We start from the raw sequence: 23,524 nt of genomic DNA, 5'->3' as shown, positions 1-23,524 counted from the left end.
ATGCTGTAAATACAAAACACCTCTAAAAAAAGTTAGAAAGTATTCTATACTTGTGCACCGTGCTGGAACATCATCTTGTGAGATTTTGGACCTCACTAAAAAAAATTCTCTAGTGTGTAGCCAGAGTAAGGCTCCTTTCACACTTATACGACTTGTCCCACGATTTGTGATGGCAAAGTAGCATGACAAGTCGTTTCTTATGATTTCCAATGACAACCATTCATATTAGTATGACTTCAAGTCGTTCTAACTTCAAAGTAGTTCCTGCACTACTTTGGTCCGATTTTTATGCCACTTACACATGCATTCCCTGAAACCTTTTCCCAGAAAGTTGTAGTATGCAGGTCTATATTGGTGAAAATTGCCATAATGACTGAAGAGTGTTGACCAGTCTCCATTGAGACTAATGGGGCACAGCTCATGAATTGAAATCACTGTGTGACCATCTTGTTATCTGCATAAAAAAATATCATGTGAATACTCTTATTATTTATTACAGAAGTTCAGCATCACATTTTAAACCTTCAACTGTTGTAGAGTTACAAAAGCTCATAATTTTATCTAAACATAACATTAAATGTAGAGTTATGTGTAATCAGGGATTCTCAGACCTTTCTCATCAAATTAGAGCAGAACTTTATGTTTGACATTTTAACTCACTTACTCATTTTACTTTTCAAAGTGATCTGCTTCACATATGCAAAATAGGTAATTACTGATTGAAACCAGTTACCACTAAACAGGTTGGAATGCCTTGATCTTTATTTTAGATTTTTATGCACATATTAAAAAAAAAAATGTTAGTATTTCTGTAAGGATTTCGCTACACTGAAATAATGACCTTGATTTGATGGTATAAATCCGGCAATCTGTAAAATAGGCTAATCACTTGCAAGCGTTTATTTTCTGCAGATTTGACTGTTCCCAGGCCAACGTTCTCATTTTTTTCCCCAGGAGCAAAAGCATTCTGCGTAAATCAGCTGTAAAGTCGGAATTTCAAAACAAAATGTAAGGAAGCCCTGGCCACAGGTGCTAATCATCCAGCTATGTAGTATACGAAATGGGCTGCTATTACCTGTATGTGTCCTCACTGTGGTTTCCAAATACTGGCTGTGTGTGAATGTCACGGACACACTGCACAGTATCTTAGGAGCAGCAGATGTTTTAAAATAATAATTTTGGTCACGTAGTGGACAATCAAGCACTGGTATAATAGCTACTTTCTGTCTTGAAAACATTTCATCTCTAAGTATATACATTTGCTCTCTGCAAATAACAGTTTTTAAGTTCACTTAATGTGTATGTCTGGCTTGAGTTTACTTGTGGCTCATCTGCAGTGTCTGCAGCATGAAATATCAATAATTATACCATCCTTCAAGCAAGCTGTAATAAATCAGCACCATGATCTGTACCAATCAAATCGATCTATCCTGATGTGCACAGGCATTCTATTAATTAACAATAATAGTGACTTCTGCCTTCAGTCTCTGGCTGCTACTATCAAACCTCTGCCAGCGATGATTAAATGAGACCAGGCACAGCTTTATTAATGAATTCTCTTCACAATTCTCCTGTTACATAAATGTAATTATATACTGGCAAAAATAAAAAGCTTTTGAAAAATAATAGGTACTTAAACTATACCACAATGAATCCTACTTATTTTTTTCTGGGTGACAAAAGCCAAACTCGTGTGTGCGAGGCTAAGGAGGGGTATATAATTATGTCTCCTTTGTTTTAAGAACTGAATTCAGAGATATTATTTGTTACAAAATTTTAAAAGGCAGATAGATAATATAATAACATAATGGATTTGCAGTATTTATTGAGAAAAATACTAATTGTTTTACTTGTTTTTCTTTTCTAACAAGTTATTGAGTATGATTAATGGCTTTAACCACTTCCCGACCGCCGCATGTATATGTACGTCCACAGAATGGCACGTACAGGCAGATGGGCGTACAGGTACGTCCCCGCCTTTCCGCGGGTCCGATCGGGACCCCCCCCCCCCGCTACATGCGGCGGTCAGATACCCGCGGGGAGCGATCCGGGACGTTTATAGCCGTTCCGTCGCGATTGCTCCCTGGAGCTGAAGAACGGGGAGAGCCGTATGTAAACACGGCTTCCCCGTGCTTCACTGTGGCGGCTGCATCGATCGAGTCATCCCTTTTATAGGGAGACACAATCGATGATGTCAGTCCTACAGCCACAACCCCCTACAGTTGTAAACACACACTAGGTGAACACTAACTCCTACAGCGCCACCTGTGGTTAACTCCCAAACTGCAACTGTCATTTTCACAATAAACAATGCAATTTAAATGCATTTTTTGCTGTGAAAATGACAATGGTCCCAAAAATGTGTCAAAATTGTCCGAAGTGTCCGCCATAATGTCGCAGTCACGAAAAAAATCGCTGATCGCCGCCATTAGTAGTAAAAAAAAAAAATAATAAAAATGCAATAAAACTATCCCCTATTTTGTAAACGCTATCAATTTTGCACAAACCAATCGATAAACGCTTATTGCGATTTTTTTTACCAAAAATAGGTAGAAGAATACGTATCGCCCTAAACTGAGGGAAAATTTTTTTTATATATGTTTTTGGGGGATATTTATTATAGCAAAAAGTAAAAAATATTGAATTTTTTTCAAAATTGTCGCTCTATTTTTGTTTATAGCGCAAAAAATAAAAACCGCAGAAGGGGATCAAATACCACCAAAAGAAAGCTCTATTTGTGGGGAAAAAAGGACGTCTGTTGGTCATACACACTGTCATATTTCCACATGAAGATCCATTGAAAATTAGATAACCGCTCATTCCAGGATGTTGGGAACACTTACGCCCAATCCCAAAATATCTACACTAATTTCACACCAAGGTAACACTGGCAGACTGCACTGCCCTGCAGGTATATTAATCTACCCTGTGTTTTCCTGCCTTCTCAACATGCTAGGCAGCATGTGGCATCAGCCTCATTGCATGAGCAACCAGTCAGAATTCTTGTTTAATTTTCAAATCAGGCCTTCAGAAGTGACAGCTGGAATCATATTGGCTATTATGGGCAAATAGAAAGTTTATCATCTCCATTGTTTCATATTCATCATCCTCAGACCTCAGCACCTTAACATTGTCGCATAGAACGACAGTTACTGCTATATACCATGCTTTTTAAATCTTCCCTTCTTTATCATTCTCTACAGCATAAAAAACATGTACCTATACTAGTCACAGACAGCACTTCTTATTGTTACTCATCTTTATCCTTAGCACATCAGCAGTGCTTTTTGTTTTTACTACAACAGACATTTCTATTGGTACTTTATACCCTTTCTTTGTAATACAGGCTTTGACAGGCATTTGCACATTAATAGACAGTACTGGCTGTCAACAATTCTTATTATCACTTCTTCTGACTTTTTAGTGTCGCATGGTGACTTGGCAGTTGTCGGATTGCAGGTGTAAGGCAGGGAACATTTTAGGGTTTGTTGGTAATGAGGCTCAGAATATGGAGGGGGTGAAGCAAAGGGAAATAATGACATTATTATATTGTCTGTCAATTCAGACACATGGCTTGATTTTCTACAATTTAAAGAGAGGTAAAATAAAGCTCTGTGCATGTCAAACACCCAGTCATGTGCAGAAGAATATGAACAATTCACGTTCCCTTTAACATGATTGGATGTTGGATGTGAACATACTATAATACTAATAAAGAAATTATTTTACACCAATGTTATTGTGTTTTATATATGCTAATTAAACAGACACCAATAAGGGCAAAGTGAGTGTTTCTGTGAAAATGTCCTTCTCATTGACTAAATGATAACTTGCTAGCACTTTCCACTTGCCAGCACTCTTTTAGCGGCTTTAGCTGGTGAAAATACTTGGCGCTTCCGGGTATGGGAAAGCATGGACTTCTTCCTATGTGACTGGTCTCAGGTCTAAAAGCCAATTGACAGGCAAAATCACTGTCACATGACTGAAGGAGTAACTTCAGGGATCCTTCCAGTATCTTACACCAACTAGCACTGGGGATTTTAGTACCTGCTGCGATGAAGGAAGGAGGGACCAGGGAATACTGTCAAGGTGAATATCAGTAGGTCAGGAGTCTCCTTACCATCCAGATAGCAAATTTCCTTGCTAACTGGATGGTAACTCCTGTTAACTTGCTGCACATTTTCACTGGCAAGTTTTACACTGGCAGAGCACTTGAAGCACAAGTTCTAGTAGACACTTTTCCAATTTGTAGCAAATTTGCGTGGCAAGTTTCTAGCAAAAGCAAAGTTGCAGCGGTGAGTCTACAGCAAGAGCTCTGAAAGTAACAGGGACCCCTATGGTAGGATGACTTTTGCAGAACATAATTGAGCCAGAACTTGCAGAAGACTTACAGACACAAAGAAAGTTGATCTGGAGTCACGCAATGCAGACTTGCAGCAATTGTGCAACACACTTGTGAAGTCTGGCATGTCTAGCAATAGCTTAGCAAGTCATTTTCAAACTTGCAGCTCAGATGCTTGCTATCTGGGCACTGGCATTGTCTCCTTGCTCTGAATATGTTGGAGTTTACTTCTTTTAATACTAGTAATACTAGTTATAATTATGTTATGGCAGTCTCAGAGTTGAAAGGTGGTGATGAAGATATGGTGACAGGACATGGAAACTTTTTCAAAGTGATGAGAAGAATCAGAGGAGGGTTGGGATGTTGAAGATGATCAATACCAATGTTTCAATAAAAAGACACAATTATCAGGATGCAGGGCTTATTTTGAAATAAACTCCTCTGAAGCTGGTGATGTGGTTCTTGCCTCTTGCATTCACTATGCTATACCTAGAGTCAATTCTGGTTATTGGAGTTAGGGAAGAAGATGTGACAAACTAATGTGTGTTAACAAAAATTTAGCTGTGGCCATCTTTACTAAAGTTTGCTGTCTTCCATTTTGGAGCATCTGGGTAGAAAACAGAAATACATGGACAGTCATTCCCTAGTCAGCCAACTAAAATCTCAGATGGCCAAGTCGCTGGTGGTTTAGTCTCTGCTATATAAGTAATTTGATTCAACGGCCATTAAGAAATGTATGGAGTGTGCTGAGCCTTGAAGGAGGTTATCTAACTGTCATTATTTTTCTTTTAAAACCATCTATGCACTGCATGATCTCGGCCTGAAAATATGAAACATCCCTAAGATTACTCCTGTAATAACTCCTGTAAAAACTGTGAATTTGTTAATTGCTATTTGCAATGCAGCCTACAGTACATTTTCTGTAAAAAAAAAAAGAATTAAGATTAATATGTATTGTTTAATTATTACTTGCTGTATGTGTGAGACTTGTGGGCTTGTTGCATATACATATGAGGTGGTGTGTTATAACAAATTATTTTAGCAGTTTTACACTTTTAATTGCTTTATATGTCGAGTCTTGTAAAAAAAAAAAAAAAATCCCTTCAAAGGCACACATGTTGCTGTTTTAATTTAATTCGAGACCGGATAAATATAATACGCTTTTTAGACAGTATATATATATATATATATATATATATATATATATATATATATATATATATATATATATATATATATATATATATATATTTTTTTTTTAAAGTAAATTGAAGGGTATAATTTAAACAATAGATACTGTAGCTCAAGATGCCATTGGAAAATAGGTGTGGGGGTAGTGAATGTGACAGAGATAATGCCAGTGCCCCCACCATGCAAAAATCCAGGGTGGCAAGAACTGCAACAGCCACCGTTCTTGCCAAACTGATATCTGTGATACGGAACAGCTGTGGCCACTCTTTTACAAGCTTTCAAGAGGTCCATTCATTCATAATAGTATTCTCGGATTATTCACCCTTACAATTGCAGGGAGATCCTGGAAAAAGCATCACACGCTGTGCCTTGAAAGCATAGCAAGTACTTTCCTCCAACATAGTCCATTCTGTCGATGCTCATCTTTGATAATTACCACAAAAAGAAGAAAAAGTGAGAACTTGAAGCAAAAGGCTTCTCATGCATGTATTTTCTTTTACAGTGACTCACTAGCAAAGCAAAGTTGTTATTAAGGACATAATAAGGGCTATCAGCAACCCATATTGGAGTTATTCATCCTTCCTATTAAGTTAAAGCTCATCAGGGAGGCCTCTTGTGTCCTGGTTCTGTTTAAAAAGATCATTAGGTCTGTAATTTTGTATACAATTAATTACAAAATTAATAAACTCATCTTTCTAATTTCTATACTGAACACAGCATGCATCAACATACCTCATGGAGTAGAATGAAAAACTAGATGTCATGGATATGCAATAAAATCTGGCAGCTTACCTGTCTCCATGTGTTCATTAGAGGCCTGACTCTCCTTCTGGCTGCCCTTTATCACCTCTCCTCCCTGTATGGCCCCACCCCAGGCCGTCCCAGCAAGCCTATATTAACTGTTGCACTGCAGGTCTGCTTTGCTGTTCAACTTTGTTGTTAGCTTGAGTTCCTGTCTGCAGTGTACTACGTTTACCTTTCTGTGTACCGATTTTGGCTCATCTCTGACTACTCCTGTTTGCCTGTGACCCTGACCTTTTGGCCTGTTCCTTGGTTACCCTTCTCTGCCTGTTTCCCCGACCTCGGCTTACCCATCACCATCCCTTGTCTTCAGTGACTGCTTCCCCTCTCTCCCTACAGAGCTTGATCTGGGGGACCCCAGGGGCCGCGACCTGGGTTCAGTTGCAGTGAAGGCCATCCTCACCACTAGAGGCTCTGGTGAACACCTGCTGGACCTTAGACTCCGCACCCTGGGGAATCTTGGGTTCACATTCCCTGTCCATCCGCAGGTTAAAGAGCACCCGCAGACCAACACAACCACAGCCCAGGGTTGTGGGGAAGAGACCCTTGTCCCAATCAACATGGGGATAAGGTGCTTTGGTGTGGCAGGGCAAAGCCCTCCCATCTGCCCCCCATCTGCCCCAAAGCAGCTCCCCATGTTAAAGGCATGTGGCCTGGTATGGTTCAGGAAGGGGGCCATTCACTTGCCCCCCTTCCTGACCTGGGTCTGGTATGGATTTTGGTCGGGCCCACGTTGTTTTTTAAAAAAAAATCTGGAGGAGGTTCCTCGTAAAATCCATACCAGACCCTTCAACTGGGAGGAGGACCCCACACCATTTTTACAATTTTTTTCATGCAAATGTTATTTTTTTTATTCAGCTGTCAGCGGGAAGCTCATTGACAGTTGATGACTCATCGGTTGTTAAGGATGCCGCAGCCAGCTTCCCAGCCCCATTCCCTAACAACCAGCTTTTACTGTGCCCTGATTGGGCAAAGCTTTGCCCAATCAGGCTTGCACAATGCACTGTGCAGTGCAAACACCCGCTGAACACCCTGCAAATTCTGGTGTTCCCCGAACGGTGTAAACAGCCAATTGATCGGCCCGAACCATTTGCCCAACACTACTTGGGAATGGTGGACGTACAAGTTGGTAGAATGGTAGGCACATCATAAGTAATAAACAGAGAGATGCCTGCAGAATATCCATGGATCCTCACTACAAAAGCAAAACTGGGACATTTTCAATGATCAAAGGGGGTTGTAGTGTAAAGCTCAGGATGGCGGGCGCATAGTTGCGGCGGTGTAGCGTATGGCATTTACACTACGCGGCCGTAAGTTTACAAGTCAAGTACTGTATTCACAAAGTACTTGCCTGCTAAGTTACGGCGGCATAGCGTAAATCGGGCGGGCGTAATGGCGCCTAATTCAAATTTAGCTGAGGTGGCGTGTTTTATAGTAATGGGGGGGTGACCTTATGTGATTGACGTATTTTACGAACGGCGCATGCGCCGTCCGCCTACATATCCCAGTGTGCATTGCGGCAAAGTACGTCGCACGGTCCTATTGGTTTCAACGTAAATGACGTAAATCCCTATTCACGGACGACTTCCGCAAACAACGTAAAATTTTCGAATTTCGACGTGGGAACGACGGCCATACTTAACATTACTATTCTAGCTATTTGATGGAATGTCTTTAGGTCTGATAATGCGTTACGTAAACGGCGTATCTGTACTACGTCGGCCAGGCGTATCTAGTGATTTACATATTCTACGCCGACCGCAATGGAAGCGCCACCTAGCGGTCAGCCTAAAAATTACACTTCAGTATACGACGGTGTAAGACACTTACGCCGCTCGTATCTGAGCCTAATTTAAGCGTATTCGGTTTCCAGAATACGCTTAAATTAGCGCCGGCGCACATTCAGACTTAGGCTGGCGTATCTACTAATACGCCAGCCTAAGTCTTTCTGAATCCACCTATATAACGAATCCATGCTTTCTCGAATGACTAGATATTATTAACAATAATAATATGCATTTCTTACTGAAAATTGTTATACTACAGCTTCTCTCATTGTTGCCATTCTGTTGAATTTTCTAATGCAATGTTATTTTGTTTGCTTTCCAGTGCTACTTTTTTACTATTGAATTTGGTCTTTGCAAACAAGATGGACAGTTACGCGCATATGGTGCAGGACTGCTCTCTTCCATTGGGGAACTGAAAGTAAGTTGATACAAGCAGAATGTGGCCAAACATCATGGTAGACCTCATTGTCAGAACGTAAACTTCAGCCAGTAACTCATAGAAATGTGCTAGTGATGGTAGTTCGGATCCTGCCAGAAATGTGGTAAGCTTATAACTTCCTTCTATCTTTTCTGACCGATATTGGGTACATTGGTCCAAACTTTTTCTGTGGACTACAGAACATATCCTCCCTATATTGTGGAGAAAATGGGTAGCTATTTTATAGCCCTGAATTCTGACAGATTCCGTTAAGGGCCATTCATTCATCCCAGTACTCAAGCTCACACTTGAATGTGTGTAAAAATCCATACAGCTGCTGCACCTTTCAGACTCTCAGGCCCCGTACACACGACCGGATCTATCCGCTGGGATTTATCCGCGGATCAGTTCCAGCGGATAGATCCGGTCGTGTGTAGGCCCGAGCGGACAATTTTCGGCGGATAAAAATCCAGCCGACGGATTCCCAGCGGATAAAATTTTTGTAGCATGCTACAAAATCTATCCGCTGGAATCCAGTCCAGCGGACTGATCCGGTCGTCTGTACAGACTCACCGGATCAGTCCGTCCGCTCCCATCCCTCGCATGCGTCGTAATGATTCGACGCATGCGTGGAAGTATTTACCTTCCAGGGTCACGCACATCGCTGCATCATCGTCGCGGCGACGGCGCGGCCACGTCACCGCGGATGTATTCCGCAGGGATTTCGATCTGATGGTGTGTACAGCCATTAGATCCAAATCCGCCAGAGGATTTATCCGCTGGAAACGGTCCTGGCGGATATCCTCTCGTCTGTACGAGGCCTCAGTGAATTCTTAGCAGGCTTCCAGATGAGGCTTTAACCCTGTCATTGCCAGGTCCGTATGGCCTATAGACATACAGCACTGCTTCCAGCTGGCCAGGTCCTTACACCATCTCTCATATAAGCTCATGGTCAGTGACTATAAACTTATGACAGAATTGTTCAGCAGACTTCTGAACAAACCTATATATATATATATATATATATATATATATATATTTATATATATTTATTTATTACAATCCGCTGATCAGAGTTATTCACCTCAAATGTGACCCCCCCAATGCCGCCGCTTTCCTGTCTCCAGCCTCTCTACCTCCCACCATAAATTTTGCTCCAAAAAAGCTACCCCCCAGCACTGATTTCCTCCCCCACATCGATCCACACCCCCCCTCAAACCTGATCCCTCGAGCCACCGGCTTGCCTCCGCTGCCTCTCCCGCTGGCTTCAGGTGCTGCAGGGGCTTAGAGGGGATAAAATTATGTCCCCTCGCCACTCTGCCCCCCCCCCCACAATGGCCCCAGTCTCACCAGGACTGTCTTCAGTTCCTTTATCTGTCTCAAAAAATAGACATCAGGGCTCTGTTTAGACCTCTAAATATCTCACCAAAGACCAAAAGAAAAAAGTACGAAATATCAAAAAATTTTATTGTAAAAAAAATAAGTTAAAAAATATAAAAAAATAAAAATAAAACCCATAGTAAGGCTCCTTTCACATGCAGTGGACTCTGTCAAGCGGCTCCACCTGCTCAGCGGGGGATCGATCCGTTGATCCCCACTGAGCAGGCGGATGGCAGATCTGTTTCCACTCCGCTGATACAGAGCAGACACAGACGCAGGCCGCTGTTCTCTATGGGGTGGTCAGATGGAAATGGACTGCCTGTCCATTTTCATCCAATTGTAATCCGATACAATCTGCTAGACGGACTCCCTATCCATCTGTTTTTGGCGGACCGGATCGGATGCAGGCAGGTGTAAACAATTTGTATTTCTTATGTAAATGGCATAGAATGTTGTTTAAAAGATCAGAGAAAAAATTGGATACTCAAAAGACAGGGTACTATGGGGTCAAGGCTCTAACCTATCCCCAGTGTTGCTCATCTTCCTTTAAAAAAGTAATTAGTTACAATTACAAGTTACTTGTCCAAAAAAGTAATTAAGTTAGTGACTCAGTTACTTTATTGGCAAAGTAACTAGTTACTCAGCAAATTAACTGACTTTTTATTTGCCGGCGTATAAGACGACACTGTGCCATCTGTAAACATGCCTCACTGTGCCTGTAACATGCCTCACTGTGCCTGTAACATGCCTCACTGTGCCTGTTACAGGCACAGTGAGGCATGTTACAGGCACATGTTACCACTGTGTCACCTGGTGCGGTAAAACATGGTGTCACCCCATCCCTCCCCCCCATCGTATAAAGAGCTATGTGCAGAGTGCCCCTCACCCCCATATACCCCCTCCTAGCACAATTCCTCTTTCCCTCATCCCCCCTCTCAGCACAATCCCCCCAATATTCCCCCCTCAACAAAAATCTTCACCCCCATATGCCCCCTTCCAGTACAAATACCCCCTCTCAGTCTCAGCACATTACTTCCCCTCCATTTCCCCCTACCAGCACAAGTCATCACCCTCATATACCCCCTCTCAGCACAAATCACCCCCCCTGCATGAAAAGATATAATAAAATATTTCCCAAAATGTGAGGGTGTACTTACTTTTGTGAGATACTGTATGCTTACTTTGATCCAGGCTGGACCAATGTAACTATGTAAAAATTGGCATATCTGGAATTCAGCTTTAAACAACTTAAAAACTCAACTGAGCACCACCATCTTCTTCTGCCTTTTCCATGACAGCAACATGTTACTGTCTCTGTAAAGCAGTAGATACTCATACAAGTAGCTGAAAACATTTTAAGCCCAGCTTAAAGTACATTGGCTCAGGCAACACATCAATGCATTTGATAGCTGAAATTAAGGACAGGTGCACTCCTGTCACAGCCGGCTGCATATTAGCAGTGTCAGAGCGCCGGGAGATCTCCTTCCCAGGCTCCTCCACCTGTCCCATCAGAAGACACGCCAGATCAGGGGAGGGTCCTGGGAAGGAGATCTCCCAGCGCTCTGACACTGCTAACATGCAGCCGGCTGGGACACATAGGACTAGGAGCTGCTAAAGTGTCAGTCAGCCATCACTGTGCTGGAAACCCGGGGACACACACTGTTGCTCCCCTCGTTATCCCGGCCCCTAGTGTCACTCACCCCCCTGGCGGGTGTCACCCGGTGCGGCCCGCACCAGCAACGCTGCTGCTAGAGGGAAGGCATGAGCATCTCCGTCCGTGTTCTCTGAAGCCGGATTGGGAGGTCCGCCTACCAGCAATCACAGAGACAGGCCAGCTCTGTGGCCACATGACCCGGCCGCCTGACGCTGTGACCCAATTACAGGCCAGCTCAGGCCAGTGGCCACATGACATCACCCCCTCTGCCCCCCGCACGCTATAAATGTAATTACGGTAACGCCGCCCAAGTAATGGGAACGGCGTTGCCGAGAGGGGAAGAGTAATCAGGTAGATTACTCGTTCCCCTCAAAAGGGGCTGCGTTAGGTAACGGCGTTTATTTAAACACCGTTACTTACAACACTGCCAATCCCATAGATGAATCACTGTTTCAGCCAGAAGATATAAGGCTGCAAAGTCCAAGGGGGATTATCATGGGTTAACGTAGCTTGTTGAAGCTCAACATGTTTCGCCATAGCGATTATTCAGGCGCTTGAATACATATTCTAAATAGACAAAAGTATGCAATAAGAATCTTTTTCAAGATTAGTATATACTTTATACATATACATCATAACTATAATAATAATAACAGATAGAATAGTGTAGCCCCACTAAGGTGATTTATATATGAAATAAAAATATAAATTTTTGTAAAAAACAATTCTGTTGTACAGTGCCTAAAAAGACCGGGTTTTTTCATGATATACTGTCCAGATTGATTAGGATGTGGCACTTTGCTACCTTCACACACATCCACAGTACCACCCTGTGATGATGTGATTATTTTGAATATGTAATAGACACATGTCAATTTGCATCAGCCTCCCTATAGCGAACAATGGATTGTCCAATTGGGTCTGTCTGAAAAAACAGACAAGCGGACCTGATCGGTCTGCTCATGTGAAAGGGACCTAAGGCCTTGTTTATACCGGGCATACACAGTGTACACCTCTGCAAGGCCACGTTTAACCTGTACAGGGATGCACAGGTGTTCCGTGCATCTCTGTGCAGGCAGTCCCATTGATGTAATTTGGGATGTAGCAACTGCGTGAACAGAGCTGTTGCTCCCAATTTGACATCCATTTAACACAAAAGATAGGATGGCTGTACGCTCAATCCTTGCAAAAACGGCTATAATAATATTAACAGGTGTGCACAATCAGTTAACTGCAACCATTATCTCAAGCTTCACACATGTGCAGGCAAGATACACAGATGTACCAATCAACACTCAAGTGTCCCCCTGCACAGAAATGGAGCTCATGGTATAGTAAGTGACAACACAAAAAATAAATATAAACTTGAAAGTGAACAAAAAACATTGATTTTTTTTTAAATTAAAAACATATATGAAAAATTGTGGCGCATATATGCACAAAAGAATATATACTGTATATATATATATTCTCCCTAAAGAAAATAAAAGAAACAAAAAAGCCAGATATTCCCACCCAAAAATAGATCTGATTTACCATTCAGCTATAAAAATGTGTCAGATCAAACTCGAAGTTCAAACCTTTGGGAATTCTGGTCTGTAAAGTGAAGAAGATCCAAAATACTTCATGTTTACACAGAATTCAAAAATTATCTCCCCTTCTCTTAGGTGTCAATACTTTCTCTATGGCCTGAATCTGTATTAGGGATGTATCTCCATCATGAGCCTCATTGAAGTGCTTTTCAACATTAGTGGTATGTTTCTTTTCAGTATCGTAAACATTATCCTGCAACCTGCCTCTTATGCCGCGTACACATGATCATAAATTCCGACAAGAAAACCGTGGATTTTGGCTCAAACTTGTGTTGCATACAGACGGTCACACCAAATTCCGACCATCAAGAACGCGGTGATGTACAACACTACAATGAGCCAAGAAAAATGAAGTTCAATGATTCAGAGATTGCGTCAAATTGATTCCGAGCATGCATGGTTTCTTGCGCTTTGGAAATGCATACAGACGATCAGAATTTCCGGCAAGAACTTTTCCCGTCTGAAAATTTGCAAACCAGCTCTCAAATTTTTTCTGTCGGAAATTCCGGAAAAAGTCAGATGGGGCCTACACACGGTCGGAATTTCTGACCAAAAGCTCACATCGAACTTTTCTTGTCAGAATTTATGATCGTGTGTATGCGGCATTAGTCTTCTTATGGTATGTCCAACATATTGAATTCCACATGCTTTGCATGCAATTAAATACATTATGTACCTGGTGTTGCAATCTAGGAAAGTTCTGATACCAAAATTACTACCACTAATGTTGGATCGAAACTGATCCCCCTGATCATAGGTGTGTGCGGCCTATTGGATTAGGGTGTGCACCCCAAAGCTCAAACAGACATGCGTGTGTGTATCTACATATATATGGCCCTGGCACATTGATCTCCCCGATGCCACACGGAAAAATAATGCTAATGCGCACTAGGTGATTAGGGTGTGCCCATGCGAAACACATTTTACTATGCTTCAATTATTAATTAGCACAGTGGGTGAGTGTATTCACTGTATTTATTTAGAAAAGAAAGCGGCCAGTAAATTACATATTTACTAGCCCTTTCCCCACTGTCCATTCTGAAACATCCACCAACGGGAAGAGGAGAGGTGGGAAGCCAGCAGCACTGCAGGGTCAGGGGGGCAAGATTGAGGGAAGCGGAGGCAGTAGGGGGAATTTGCACCACACAAGTTATTGTGTGTGCTCAGGCACACCTGGCACACCCCCTGTGCACACCTAAGCCCCTGATGATACGAGGGCAACATAGACAATTATTGGACCCACATTTATAATTGCCTATAAAATCTAACCATGTTGTTTTGGTATTACAGCTAAAATAGCTAATTAATAGCTAGGTGATAAGGCATTACTCAGAGTGGGTCACTGTTTTGAAACCTTATGACAAAATGTTGGCATAAGTCTCATCATCATTCAAAATAGAAATATGCTGTACAATTATCCTCCCAATCTTTCTGAATTCGAGACTATATGGAATAGAGAATACAGGGACTCCTTCTCTTGTTGTCTTGTAACAGGGCCCTCCTCTGAATTGTATCGTCTCTAAGGTACCCATGTGAAAAGAACCTATCGCTTATATCCCTTTTTTTTCTTTCTCAAAATCCATGTCCTCGCTACATATACTCCTTAGCCCTATAAATTGTCCCATTGGTATGCCTTGAATCACATGACAGGGATGTCCAGGACCAGCAGGGAGAAGTGCATAGGAAACCCCTGTCAGGAAATACAAGTTTTATATAATCCTGCCATCTTTACCTGAGAGGGAGACGTCCAAAAAAGGGATGGATTTGCTGTTCATCTGTCCAGTGAACCACAAATGTAATTTGTTGTCATTAAAATAAACCAAACGTTCCTCCAAGCTATTAATGTCACCTGAACAGATGAACAGCAAATCATCTATGAACCGACAGTACAACTTTATGCTTGAGCGGAAAGGATTACCATCTCAAAAGATGTAAGCAGTCCCATTGATGTCATTTGGGATGTAGCAACTGCATGAACAGAGCCATTGCTCACAATTTGACATCCATGTAGGTCTAGGTGCATGCCCCTGAGCTCACACTGTCTGTGTTCGGGGTCGTGCACCCACACCTACACCCATTCAGATGTCATATTGGGAGAAGCGGCTACGCCTGTGCAGCTCTTGCATCCCAAGTAACAGAAATTGGACTGCCTACACGGGGATGCACAAAGCACCTGTGCATCCCGGTGCAGGTAAACATGACCCTCTAAAGGCATACATTTTAGTACGCCACATGTGAACTATGCGTTAGTTGCAATTTAGCAGGAATCTTGTAAGTTATGTTGTGTTTGTTTGCACTAATAATGATTTTAGTGTATTTTTATCAAAAATAGTGATTTGATAAACATTTGCGCAGTTATTGCGGAGCCCAAAAAATCAGTAGCACCTTTTTATTCTACAGGTTGTGTGCTTTCAGAAAAGGTATGGTTTGGGGGGGTCTTTTCTGAAAGCTGTAAATGTGTACCTTCAGTTTTCACCATTTCACAAAAAAACACAATTTAAAATTTACAAATATTTGGTATTTTTAATGAAAATTGTGATTTGATGAACATGTGTGCAACTATTGCAGGGTCTAAAAAAATCTGTAGCATTTTGTTTATTCTGTAGGTCACGTGCTTTCAGAAAATCTATGGTTTGTGGGGTCTTTTACAAATTCTGAAAGTTGTATGGGAAAAATAGTAACATCTAGCTTTTTAGAGTAAATTGTTTTTATTTACTGCCTTGTGCACCTTTATTTTTCACTATTTCACAAAAAAGGTGTAATTTTAAAATGTACATTTTTTTTAAATGTATTAATTCAATACAGTTTTCATTTTTATATTTTGTAAATGTGTCCATGTATGAATCCACTAATAATGATTTTAGTGTATTCTTAGTGAACATTTTATAATTTACACAAATTTGTTATGTATTAACTCAATACAGGTTAGCTTTTATATTTAGTAGGAATTTTGTAAAATTTTCTGTGTTTTTTCTGCTAATAATGATTTAAGTGTATTTTTTAGCAAAAATATTGTTATTTGCGCAAATATCATTGGGCCCTAAATATCAGCAGTACCTTATTTTTATTCTAAAGGTCATGTGCTTTCATGGAAAAAAAAGTGTTTTGTTGGTCTTTTACAAACTCTGAAAGCTGTAAGGGAACAATAAAGAAACAATGAAAAAATTACACAAATGGTCTGGCAAGCTGAGTTTAAAAGTGGAGCTTAGGGCCTGGCAGTGAAAGAAATAAACTACTCTGGGTGCATAAACAAGCATGTCATGGTTTATCCATGTGATGGTAAGCAGTCTGTGGACAGGATTTCACCAGACTGGGGTAGTTGGAGCGGGCAGGCTAAGCACCTCACATGGAGGCAGTGACATGTTTTAAATGGGATGTTAATGGTAATATTTTATTCTGTTTTTATTCTGTTTTCACAGATGTCCCGTTATATATATTCTTTAATATGTATTTAAACTTTACTATCATATATCATCAGTGACAATGTTCTTTCTGTAAAGCATTCAGTACCAATTTGCTTTCATTTACAGTGGTGCTCTGACTGAAAAAGTAATTCAGCTTATTTATTAAATGAAAATCCACAGTGTATTTTAAAGGAGTTTCAAAAAGGCAGCACATGGAAAATTAGGAAGAAAGATATATGATAAAATAAAGAAAAAAGAGAGAACTAAAAAGAAAAGGATAAAAGAAAATAAATGATGTTGTTTGCAACTGAAAGACTTTCAAATATAAAATAATGTTAAACTAGTGACAAGAGCTGTTTATGACAATTTAAGAATTTCTCTGAAGGCAGACAATAAATACACCATTATGTTGAAATCTTTTGTTATGTTGCAGGTACTGTCTTACGGGCATAGTGTAAATTGCAGTACTGGCTGAAAAACCTTGTGCAAGAGTTATCTCAAATCATTCTTAACCTGAGAGGTAAAAACATTGTATGCTTGGTGCATTACCCTCAGGAAATAAAAGCATAAATTCTAGCCTTTAGTAGTCAATCATTACAAAGTAGACAGTATCTTTCAAGCACCTAGTTATAGTAAAGATCTATAGTTCATAAAAAATAATCACCATTTTACAAGGCAACACGGCCCATCATCCGAAGAACAATATGGCACATATCACTTTTTAGTGACAGAGGTTTAGCTACAGGTATTCTATTACATGGAATTAAATAGTCAGACTGAGGACTATTTTACCAGCACTGTCAACAGTATTTGAATGCATTTGTTGATCATAAAATGTAAAGTTAAATTTCAAAGTAAAGGAGGGCTTCAATTGTAAAATGGTTTTGTACTAATATAGCAATTGGTAAACATTTGATTTAATTTTAAATGTAATTTTTAGTCTCATGATTGTGGAGTTCCTAGTAATTTAGATGCGTAGACCGTATGTATAAGCTTAGATATTCTGCTTTTAGTCTTTAATGTAGTATCCTGTGGAGAGAGATTGTTTGATACTCCATATATGACACAAATGGAGATGACACCATCTGCATAGGTGATCAGCTGACAAAAGACAGCTGCATAAATTATAGATGATTCATGTCGTTTTATGGCTTGTCTGTTGTTTCTGAAAGTGTGAGCCATGTAAAAACATGATTTGTGTCAAAACGGACCATGGCGCATCCGTGTTTAGGGTTTTCATCAAACCTGAATGCCAGCAGATGTAAAACAACTACCATTTAAAGGTACCATGTATTCTTATAAAAAAAATAGTAAGTATTATGTATATGTGCAGTTAGTACTAGTACCCAAATCAATCTTTATGTTTAGCTTCTTCCTGTAATTCTTTGAACAGCAGAACTTTAGGAGAGGGTGGGTCAGCATTGTGATACGGCCATGACAGGCTGGTTGTACTTAAAGCCTCGTACACACGATCAGTCCATGCGATGAGAACGGTCTGAAGGACCGTTGTCATCGGTTAACCGATGAAGCTGACTGATGGTCCGTCGCGCCTACACACCATCGGTTAAAAAAACGATCGTGTCAGAATGCGGTGATGTAAAACACAACAACGTGCTGAAAAAATGAAAAGTTCAATGCTTCCAAGCATGCATCGACTTGATTCTGAGCATGCCTGGATTTTTACCGATGGTTGTGCCTACTAACGATCGGTTTTGACCTATCGGTTAGGAATCCATCAGTTAAATTTAAAGCAAGTTGGATTTTTTTTAGCCGATGATTAAATAACCTATGGGGCCCATACACGATCGGTTTTGACCGATGAAAACGGTCCATCAGACCGTTGTCCTCTGGTTAACCTATCGTGTGTACGAGGCCTAAGTCGATCAATGGATCAATTTAGGTACAGTCAACCTGCCCACACATGGATCAACATTTAGCTGCTTGTTCCTGCTGAACCAGTCAAATTTCGATATGTGAATGTCTGACGTAAACGGGTTGTAAAGGTTCATTTTTTATTTTCTAAATAGGTTCCTTTAAGCTAGTGCATTGTTGATTCACTTACCTTTTCCTTCGATTTCCCTTCTAATTTTTTTTCTTTGTTTTCTTTGTCTGAATTTCTCACTTCCTGTTCCTCCTCAGTAAGCTGTTCTGGCTGACTAACCCCCAGCCAGAACAGCTCGGATGATGGGGGCAAGCTTACCGAGGAGAAACAGGAAGTGAGAAATTCAGACAAAGAAAAAAAACATTTAGAAGGGAAATCGAAGGAAAAGGTAAGTGAACCAACAATGCACTAGCTTCAAGGAACTTATTTAGAAAATAAAAAAACAAACCTGTACAACACCTTTAATGCTGAGAACTTACTGATAGAAAAGAAAAGTTAAATGAGTAAAGTATTGGTTCTCATTATTGTGATAATAATCCTCCATTCCCCAGTCACAAATTGGAGCTGTACCAAGCAGTGGAGAAAATGATCTGGCCGTGTCTTCTGGTAAGGGTGCCAGGATCACAAAGCTAGCTAAACATACCTTCAATTTGTTTGTCTGTAAGACAGTTAACAATTCATAATATAATTTATCTGTTCATTTAACTGTTTGCCGGGAGCTAAGTGTTAATAATGGTCGAAATGCCCAAGTCCAGCAGGGCTATGGCTTCTATATTCATCTCCAGTGTTGTCCCCCGGAGAGCCACCGAGTCACCAATCCAGGGATGCTTGTCTTTCAGGTTGAATAATGCCTGCAATCATTCTGCCAACTTCCTGTGAGCTAAGGGTTTCATGGCTACTATACTTTAAAATTCTACTGTTAAAAAAAAATGCTAGTTTTAGGAGCACCTGGTTTGGATTTGTTACATTTTAATAAAGTTCACTGTCTTCATTTATTTTACACTTTCATGACATTAAATGATGTAGTATTGCCCCATATTTTTTCTGATATATTTTATGCCATTTACTCTGTCCATTTGTATTTGCAGTTTCCTCCCTCTTTATCATAACCTATTTAAACATATCTGTACTGATAGTTGTAACTAAATAGAAAGAAAATCGTTAACAGCATTTGCTACTATTAAAAACATAAATATACAACTATACAAATGTATTCAGAATTATTGGCCCACACCTCAAGTTTTCAGATGTGGCTAACATGCAGGAGACTCTTTGAGCTGACACAGAGACAACAAGAGTAAGGAGAGGGCAGCAACCAGGGACAACTCTATTCGGGTCAGAACATTCAATATACACTATAATATAATTATTATAGCTACACCTCGGCATATAATATATATTTATATAAATATAATGATCAATTAATACCTACAGTGCCTTGAAAAAGTTTTCATACCCCTTGAAAAATTCCACATTTTACCATGTTCCATCCAAAGACGTAAATGTATTTTATTTGGATTTTATGTGATAGACCAACACAAAGTGGCACATAATTGTGAAGTGGAAGGAAGAAGATAAATGGTTTTCATTTTTTTTTACAAATAAATATGTGAAAAGTGTGGAATGCATTTGTATTCAGTCAATACTTTGTAGAACCACCTTTCGCTGCAATTACAGCTGCAAGTCTTTTTAGGTATGTCTCTACCAGCTTTTTTTACATCTAGAGAGTGACATTTTTTGCCCATTCTTCTTTGCAAAATAGCTCAAGCTCTGTCAGATTTGATGGAGAACGTCTGTGAACAGCAATATTTAAGTCTTGCCACAGAGTCTCAATTGGATTTAGGTCTGGACTTTGACTGGGCCATTCTTAGGCCCCGTACACACGACCAGTTTCCTCGGCAGAATTCAGCTTCCGACCGAGTTTCTGGCTGAATTCTGCCGAGAAACCCGGCCGTGTGTACACTTTCGGCCGAGGAAGCCGACGAGGACCTCGGCGAGGAAATAGAGAACATGTTCTCTATTTCCTCGTTGTTCTATGGGAGAACTCGGCCCGCCGAGCTCCTCGGCGGCTCCAGGACTGAACTGGCCGAGGAACTCGATGTGTTTGGCACGTCGAGTTCCTCGGCCGTGTGTACGAGGCCTAACACATGAATATGCTTTAATATAAACCATTCCATTGCAGTTCTGGCTGTATGTTTAGGGTCATTGTCCTGCTGAAAGGTAAACCTCCGCCCCAGTCTCAAGTCTTTTGTAGACTCCAACAGGTTTTCTTCTAAGAAGAAAGAAGAAGTAAACCTCTGCCCACATGGCTTCTCGTAAACTGCAAACGGGACTTCTTATTGCTTTCTTTCAACAATGGCTTTCTTCTTGCCACTCTTCCATAAAGGACAGATTTGTTGAGTGCACGTCTAATAGTTTTCCTGTGGACAGATTCTCCCACCTGAGCTGTGGATCTCTGCAGCTCCTCCATGGGCCTATTGACTGCTTCTCTGATTAATGCTCTCTTGTCAGGCTTGTCAGTTTAGGTGTTTAAGTTTAGTTTAGGCTTTAAACTTCTCAACAACTTTATCCCTGACCTGTCTGATGTGTTTCTTGACCTTCATGATGCTGTTTGTTTACTAAGGTTCTCTAACAAACCTCTGCGGGCTTCACAGAACAGTTGAGTTTATACTGAGATTAAATTACACACAGGTGGACTATATTTACTAATTAGGTGACTTCTAAAGGAAATTGATTCCACTAAATTATAGTTAGGGTTATCAGAGTCATGGGGGCTGAATACAAATGCGCATCACACTTTTCAGATATTTATTTGTAAAAAAAAATGAAAACCATCTATCATTTTCCTTCCACTTTCTAATTATGTGCCACTTTGTGTTGATCTATCACATAGAATCCCAATAAAATACATTTACATTCTTAGTTGTAACATGACAAAATATGGAAAGTTTCAAGGGGTATGCATACTTTTTCAAGGCACGCTATATAGAAACTATATTAACCCATTCCCTACGAGCGCACTCTGCAGGCATCTTCCTGGTACCATTTTTTAGAGCAGGCAGTCGGCTTTTCAGGGACAACAACCAATGTGGCTAAAAGTTCCCCTCCCATTGCCTTCCGTCGCTCTAACCGGGCCTCCCGTCCCACCTGGAGACCCGATTCTGCGATGCAGCTCTTCCGGCTTGTAGACACAGACTGGCATCGTACCTCTCCATGGCACGCGTAAGCTGTACGTCCGGCCTAAAGTTACCCCTCATAAAGCAGGGGTAAGTTTGCACCAGACGTGCGCAGGTCAGCTGGAGAGCAGCTTCAGCAGCACCGTTACGGACGAGCTGAGCAACCACACTTGCAGGACAACACATCCGTGTGCCAACATGCCAGGGGCAGGCATGGTCATAGCACTACTAGTGTGTTCAGAGGCGCGTAGAAGGAGGAGGGCACAGGAGAGGGTATACCAAACGCGCATGAATGTCTTTGGCATGGGGGATTCGGAGGTGTATCGCATCTTCAGATTCAGCACTGCTGCCATCCTGGAACTAGCCACATCCCTGCATGATGACATCACTAGCCAGACACACCGCTCACATGCAGTGCAGCCACTGGTCAAGGTACTGGCAACACTGCATTTTCTCGCCAGTGGATCATTCCAGCGTACAAGTGGAGTAGTGGCTGGGATGTCACAAACCACAATGAGCAGATGTGTGCACCAGGTTGTCCCCGCAATCCTCTGACGTATGTCCCACCAAATCATCAGACCCACCCATGAGCATCTGCGGCAGAAGGCAAGGAATGATTTAGTCAGAATTACAGGATTCCCACGCACCGTGGGGGCCATTGATTGCACCCATGTGGCACTACGCCCCCCCCGTGCCACAGAGCACATATACCGCAATCATAAGCACTGGCATTCCATCAACATACAGGTGATAGCCGATGCCCAATGCCTCATATGACACGTCCGTGCCAAACACCCAGGGGCCAGCCACGACAGCTACATATACCGTCAAAGCAACATCCCAACAGAATTTGAACAGAATGTGTACGGGGACAGCTGGCTGGTTGGTGAGTGACATGGGAGTCAAGCATGACTGTCCGACCCCATGATGCAGACATCACAAGGGGCACATGCACGACTAACATCCTCCTGTCTTTTCCCTTCCAGGTGACTCTGCATATGCACTTGGGCCCCATCTCATGACTCCATTCCAGAATCCCGAAACCAGAGGTGAGAGAAGATACAATGATGCACACATACGTACCCGTACAGTGGTGGAACACACATTTGGCCTCCTGAAGTCCCGTTTCCGATGCCTAGATAAGTCCAGGGGTACCCTGTTGTATTCCCCAAACGATGTGTGCCAGATCATCAGTGCATGTTGCATGCTGCACAACTTCGCCATGAGAAAGGGCCTGGAGATTGACATATGTGATGACCTGACCCCCGAACCAGACATTCCCCCCCTCCCTGAGGCTACCCCGTCTGCTGAAGGAACAGCAGTCAGGAATTGCCTCGTGGAGTGCATCTTTGCACGTTAAACACACACATTCATCATGGCACAAGGAGAATGCACACATGCACACCACTGTGGTCCCTAGCTCACACACACCACATCCACATCACATTGGATTAGCCCAAGTCCACCATGCAGGACTTGGGAGCAGCAACGCCGCGCCAAGGCCCCAATTATGTCGCTGTCCATTCATACCACATTCACATGGTCGTGGGGATAACTTCTCCCCGACGACCCAGGGTGACACACCTTACTGGCAGGTATGTCACCCCCACATTCACACACCAGTCACACTGTAGCCTGCACTACTGACCTTGTGCAGTAATTAATAAATAAAAAAAACTCATCACCTGAGCAAAAAATAAAAAATAAACGCTCATCACCTGAGCAAAAAAAAAAAAAACTCATCACCTGAGCAAATATAAGGGGGAAAAAACAATCAATTGTCCTGTCGTGGGCCAAGCCTGGTGGCAAGGCCACGGCCCTGGCTTCTTAATTGTCTGGTGGGAGCCTCGGGTGGGGGGGGTGGGGCATCAGGTGGAGGAGTATCCCCTGGTCTCTC

The 23,524-nt window shown here is 41.6% G+C and overlaps 1 protein-coding gene across 2 annotated transcripts in view; it reads left to right on the top strand.

Moving 5' to 3' along the window:
* The window catches only part of TPH2 (tryptophan hydroxylase 2), a 335,484-nt gene that overhangs the window by 287,409 nt on the left and 24,551 nt on the right, over positions 1-23,524 (top strand). For both annotated transcript variants that reach the window (XM_040343986.1, XM_040343985.1), the window contains exon 9: positions 8,444-8,539. In XM_040343986.1, the coding sequence (XP_040199920.1) occupies positions 8,444-8,539 (96 nt within the window). The remainder of the gene's footprint in view (positions 1-8,443; positions 8,540-23,524) is intronic.

This window comes from Rana temporaria, chromosome 3 (genome assembly GCF_905171775.1).
Source record: "Rana temporaria chromosome 3, aRanTem1.1, whole genome shotgun sequence".
NCBI classification, from domain to species: domain Eukaryota; kingdom Metazoa; phylum Chordata; class Amphibia; order Anura; family Ranidae; genus Rana; species Rana temporaria.
The sequence above is the reverse complement of the archived record's forward strand: the minus strand, read 5'-3'. Positions and strand labels throughout refer to the sequence as shown.